At 48.5% G+C, this 6308-nt stretch overlaps 1 protein-coding gene across 1 annotated transcript; it reads right to left on the minus strand.

Annotated features, from left to right (window-relative positions):
- Positions 1 to 4555: 4555 nt before the first annotated feature.
- LOC133863220 (uncharacterized) lies at positions 4556 to 5718 on the minus strand. The gene is made up of 2 exons (XM_062299183.1): positions 5187 to 5718; positions 4556 to 5058 (listed from the first exon to the last, which is right to left on the minus strand). Exons 1-2 carry the CDS (start codon positions 5716 to 5718, stop codon positions 4556 to 4558), a joined length of 1035 nt encoding a protein of 344 aa, XP_062155167.1.
- Between the last annotated feature and the right edge of the window lie 590 nt (positions 5719 to 6308).

A 6308-nucleotide genomic window follows, 5' to 3' on the forward strand; every position in this document is an offset into this window, starting at 1 on the left:
CAGGGTCTCCCCAAGTCAAATCGCACCGAAGGCATGGAGATACCGCTTCGCGTCTTTCATTTTATGGCATACGGTGTTGGAGGCTCGGATGACGATTCTATAGTTCTTCAACATATACAGGGTCAACTATAAAAGGGAAGGTGTTGTAGAGTTCACCGTCCGGGAGAACCCGATTTTCATTTTCCTCTCCCAGAGTTACTCAAACAACCATGGGTGGAGATCTAAGTTCTTTAGGGTCTCGGGTGAATGGGAGTCGGCTACACCCTTGGCGGAGGACCAGAGGATGTCCCGAGAGTGGAGACCAATCCAAATTGACCTTAGGAAACCTCCAGCCCTGAATGCAACCGGGAGGAGGAGGGTTGCCACAATGTTGACCTTCTCCCAAACGCCGACCAATGTCTTATAGATTGACTATGATAACATCGTTACCAATGAGAACATGCGGAAAGTTCGCAAATATCAAATTCCCACCGGCAAAGTTTGGTATGACCGGAAGGGAAAAACAATGGTGAAGAAGTCCGGGAGCGAAGCAGTGGCTACCCCTCGAGCCAGAGCCTCGGAGGTTGCTCCTGTGTCAAAGAGGGGCACAATGTCGATGCCAGATTCCTCTAAGCTGAAATGGGTCCACAAACCTGCAACTATCCAAAAAGGGGTGGTTATATCTGAGAGTCGTCCAGTTGGTGCTTCTTCCACAGCCGCTCCTTCTAAAGTGACCGAACTTGCACTGGAGGTAGCAAAGGCTCCCGAGAAGGAGCTTTCGACATCTGCAGAGGCTCCCGAGAAGGAGTCAGCTGAGGCTGCCAGAGAAAAGTCTCACACTGCTCTAGCTTCGGCCATTTCTTCGAAGGTGTCTGAGACTCGAGCTGATTGGTCCGGCAATTGCTCGACCGAGGCTACCCAAGCACCCGTCCCTGATGTGATCCACATAGAAGATGAACCTGAGGAATCCGGGAAGAAGGTTCGAAAATCAGTTAAGCCTAAGGGAAAGGAAAAGGTGCCGGCGTCACCGAAGAGGACCCGTTTCGCTACGGACCCTACGGAATACGCCCTCACTCGGGAGAGTGAAGCCAAGCTTCTCTTTGGACAACCGCGCTTCATTTTACCGACCATTCCAATTACACAACAGGTTCGGGCAAAACCCGTTCTACCCGATTCCTTTACTACGACGGCGCCAATTATTGCGGAGCCGGTGAGTCAATCCCCGGTTGGAGAAACCGAGGCTATTTTGGAGCCCGAGGACAGATTGATATCTGGGGTCCATCCACCAGCGGAGACCGAGACAAGGCTAGAATCCGGGGCTAAGGATTTACCAGAGCCGATCGGAGACGGCTCAACTCCGAATTTGGTGAGGGACCCCTCAGGAGCCGAGGAGCTTGAGGAACCACAACCCGAGGCTACTAACCCTTTGCCCAGTCGTGGAGAAGCCAGCACGTCCAGACAGGCAGGATTGATAGCGTCACTGCTAGAGATACTCCCGGAAGAGTCTTTATCTATGTCCGGCACCGAGTCACCTGAGGAACTTGCGGAGGCACTTCTTCATGCCCAACTTCAAGTAAGCTTTATGAGTTGAAGATAACTTTTTACACTTAACTACTTTTCTTCTCACAAAGCCCCGTTTTCTTTTTCTCTTTTTTTTTTTTTTTTTTTTTTTTTTTTTTTAAAAGGGCATAATAAGGTCGGTTGCTTTCTGGCGAGACCACCAAGTATCTACCGAGAATCAACTTTCTTTGAAAGCTAAGGTTACCGAGTTGCAGTTCCGGGTTTAGGAGTTAGAATTTGAGGTGTCCTGGACTGAGGATTTGGAGTCTCAAATTGAGACCTTGAAAGAGGACATTCAGATTCGAGATCAGACCCTAGAGGCTCGGGACAAGGACCTGACAACTGCCCGGAAGCAAGTGGAAGAGGCTCGGGCCCAAGCGTTTAAAAGTGAAAAGACCCTTGATCGGGTCTTGACGAACCTAACCGAGGCCAACGAGGCAAAGGCAGCTCTTTCTGCCCAGGTAGCAAAGATGCAGTCGGAGGTGGACTCACTAGCCGCCGAAAAGCAGACTTTATCTAAAAAGCAAAAGGAGGCTCATGCCAGGACCAAGAAGCTTCGGAAGAAGAGCCATCATTACAAGTCCAAGTCCAAGCTCTTGAAGAAGCAACTCGCTTTGGTCCCCTGGCTCCGAGGCCTCAGCTGGGGCCGAGGATCAAACTGCGGTTTTGAGAGCTTGAGGACTATGCTTCTTCACCCGGATGTTTTTAAAGTTGATCCAGAGACCGTGACTCCCGGTCTCATCGGGATACCGGAGACTGCTACTGATGAGCTTCAAACCTTGGGTGTGGAGTTCTTTTGAGACGTGACAGATTGGACCAACGATGCTCCCAATCCATATCGTGATGATCTGACATCCAGGCCTTCTATCTCTAACTGTACTCCCGGGAATGAAGATGCCGAGGAAGTTGAGGCTGGTGACGAAGTTGACTCGCCAGGCAGTCCGAACTTGTAATTTTTATTTTTATTTTTATATATATACCCGGTTGTATTTTGAACTGAAGTTTTAAGTTTTACAACCGAGTTAGCATGTAACTAAAAGTACTACTTTGTAATTAAAATTATCGTTTTATTTTGAAAGTGTTGAACTGCCATTCGTGTTGAACTGCAGATGTACTGCCGAGTCACCCCCCCAATGACTTAGACAAATTTTGGATTTGTCTGAGTCATTACCGAGGAACTTGACCGGCGTGCGTTCCGAGTCGGTTGTGTTTCAAACCAAGTGGAAATAGCACTTTCATTTGATCTGTTTTGATTTGATCTGGTTTGATTTGAACCGAGTCACCCCCCAATGCCTTAGACAAATTTTGGATTTGTCTGAGTCATTACCGAGGAACTTGACCGGCGTGCGTTCCGAGTCGGTTGTGTTTCAAACCGAGTGGAAATAGCATTTTGATTTGATCTGGTTTGATTTGAACCGAGTCACCCCCTAATGCCTTAGACAAATTTTGGATTTGTCTGAGTCATTACCGAGGAACTTGACCGGCGTGCGTTCCGAGTCGGTTGTGTTTCAAACCTAGTGGAAATAGCACTTTGATTTGATCTGGTTTTATTTGATCTGAGACAATAATCCGGAAAGAAAGATCTCTGTAGATTTCAAAGCAATTGAATGTACCAACAGAATATTTGATTACAAGAGATTCACATAAAGTACTTCTTTAGATGTTCGGCGTTCCACGCTCTCGGTAGTTCCTTGCCGGCCGTATCGATTAGGTGATAAGCTCCTTTGTCGTGACATCGTATGACTTTGTAGGGCCCCTCCCACTGAGGTCCGAGTTTTCCTTCAGTTGGATATTTGGTAATCGGGCTTACCTTCCTCAAGACCCAGTCACCGAGTTGGAACTTCCGTGGATTCACCTTCTTATTGAAGTAACGGGCGGCTCGTTTTTGGTATGCTGCCCATGTGACCTGTGCTTCATCTCTTCTTTCTTGTAACAAGTCCAGATTAAGCTTGATTCCTTCATCATTGAGTCCCGGATTGTAGTGTGATACCCGAAAGCTTGGCGATCCAACTTCAGCCGGGATGACTGCCTCGGATCCGTAAGCTAAAGAGAATGGAGTAGCACCAGTGGGAGTGCGTGTTGTGGTACGGTAAGTCCAAAGTACTTCGGGGACATACTCTGCCCAAGCTCCCTTTTTCTTGCCGAGCTTCTTTTTCAGTGCCTTGAGTAGTGTTTTGTTCGTGGCTTCCACTTGCCCATTTGCTGGTGGATGAATCGAAGTGGAATAATGATTTCGAATCCGAAGTTCGGCGCACCATTTATGAAACGGTCAGCAGTCAAACTGTTTTCCGTTTTCAGTAACAAAGGCATATGGGATGCCAAATCGACATATGACCGAGCTCCAAAGAAACTTTATCACGTTGTCGGTGGTGATGGTGGCAAATGCCTCGGCTTCTGCCCATTTGGTGAAGTAGTCTACCGCGACAAGAAGGAACCTCCGCTTTCCCTTTCCCAGTGGCATGGGTCCAACTATGTCGACCCCCCATTTTACGAATGGCCAGGGCGAGGTGATCGGGCTAAGTTTTACAAGGGGTTTCTTCATCACCCGAGCAAACCTCTGACACTTGTCGCATTGTCGAACCAACCTGATCGAGTCCTTGTTCATTGTTGGCCAGTAGTACCCGGCTCTCATTGCTATGTGTGCTAGCATCCGAGAGCCTGAATGGTTCCCGCAGACCCCCTCGTGTATTTCTTTTAGCACATATTCTGCCTCAGAGTTCGTGAGACACTTGAGAAGTGGTTCGGTATATCCTCTTCGGTAAAGTAATCCTCCGATAAGCACGTACCTGGCTGAGTGCATTTTCACCTTACGAGACAGCAGCTTGTCCTCGGGTAAAGATCCACTGCGGAGGTACCGAACAACATCAGTGGCCCATTCGGGATCGTCTGATCTTTCTTCGACCTCCATCATATCAAGCTTCGGGAGGATTGAAGGTTCGGTCTGTATTACCACCTCCCGTGTAGATGTTTTGATGATGGGCCTGGTTCCAGAGCCCATTTTGGAGAGAGCATCAACCTAGACATTTTCCTCCCGAGGAACTTTTGTCATGACGGTTCTGTCAAAGTTAGACTGATATTCATGCACCTTGTCGAGATATTGAATCATATTTTCTCCTTGGGCCTCTGCAAGTCCCTGCACATGGCTTACTACCACCTGAGAATCGCTTCTGACTTCTACGTTCTTTGCTCCCATCTCCCGGGCGATGGAAAGCCCGGCCAACACGGCCTCATACTCAGCTTCATTGTTGGTGGTCACAAAATCCAGCTTGATTGCGTACCGAAAACTTTCTCCATCCAGGCTTGCCAGAGTGACACCGACTCCACTCTTCCAGTTAGCTGAGGAACCGTCTACATATGCTACCCAGGTCTCCTTCTTGGGCAGTTCTTTGCTCTCGGGTGTATTACTGAATTCCAGGATGAAGTCAGCTAGGACCTGACCCTTGATAGAAGTTCGAGGATGGAATTCTATGTCGAATTGCCCCAGCTCTACCGACCAGTCCACCAACCTGCCAGAAAGGTCTAGTTTTTGTAATATATTCTTTAGCGGATACTCGGTCAACACCCGTATGGCATGCACTTGAAAATATGGCCTTAGTCTTCATGCCGAGATGATTAAGGCGAAGGCCAACTTTTGGATCCGAGGGTACCTCTCTTCGGCTCCGTGGAGTGCTTTGCTGGTAAAATAAACCGGTTGTTGGATACCTGAGTCTTCTCAGACCAATGCTGAGCTGACTGCCGAGGAGATACTACTAGGTAGAGATATAGTATTTCCCCTTCGCTGGGACGGCTCAAGAGCAGCGGATTGGTCAGATATTCTTTTAGCTTCCCTAAGGCTTCCTCGCACTCGCTACTCCATTCAAAGGTTTTCCTCAAAATCTTGAAAAATTGGAGACATTTGTCTGTGGATCGGGAGATGAACCGGTTTAAGGCTGCTATTCTCCTAGTCAGCTGCTGCAGTTGCTTGGTGGTCCAGGGAGATTGCATTCCAAGGACAGCACTCACCTTCTCGGGATTTGCCTCGATTCCTCTCTGTGAGACCATAAATCCCAAGAACTTCACGGAGGAAACGCCGAAAGCACATTTGGTCGGATTGAGCTTCATTTTGTGAGTCCTCAGCGTCTCGAAAGTTTCCCTCAAATCTGCTATATGGCCGGCGGCTCGGATGCTCTTGACAAGCATGTCATCAACATAAACTTCTACATTTCGTCCGATCTAATCTCGGAACATTCTGTTGACCAGCCTCCGGTATGTGGCCCCCGCATTTTTCAGACCGAATGGCATCATCTTATAGCAATATATGCCTCGGTCGGTAATGAAGGATGTTTTTTCTTGGTCGATTTCATCGATGTGTATCTGATTGTAGCCGGAGAATGTGTCCATGAACGTGAGGAGTTCATGCCCAGCTGTCGAATCTACCAGCAGATCGACCCATGGCAACGGGAAGCTATCCTTAGGACATGCTCTGTTGAGGTCGGTGAAATCGACGCACAATCTCCACTTCCCAGTGGATTTCTTGACTAAAACCACATTGGCTAGCCACTCGGGATAATCCACTTCTCGGATAAACCCGGCCTGTAGGAGCTTCTGCACCTCCTCGGCTACGGCCTGATTCCTCTCCGGAGCAAAAGTTCGCCTTCGTTGCTTGACTGGTCGGTGGCTCAGATCGACCATTAGCTTGTGGACTATCACGGAGGGAGGTATCCCTGGCATATCATCGTGGCTCCATGCAAAGACGTCTTCATTTTGCCTCAAGAATGCTACCAAAGCTT

This window comes from Alnus glutinosa, chromosome 3 (assembly GCF_958979055.1).
Source record: "Alnus glutinosa chromosome 3, dhAlnGlut1.1, whole genome shotgun sequence".
Classification (NCBI taxonomy): domain Eukaryota; kingdom Viridiplantae; phylum Streptophyta; class Magnoliopsida; order Fagales; family Betulaceae; genus Alnus; species Alnus glutinosa.

Bases quoted from the DNA above. Each gene is read 5' to 3' on its own strand.
- LOC133863220 (XM_062299183.1), bottom strand. From the start codon at position 5,718: ATGCTTGTCAAGAGCATCCGAGCCGCCGGCCATATAGCAGATTTGAGG. The intron at 5,059-5,186 runs GTACCCTCGGAT...TACAAAAACTAG, and splicing joins CTCCACGGAGCCGAAGAGAG to ACCTTTCTGGCAGGTTGGTG.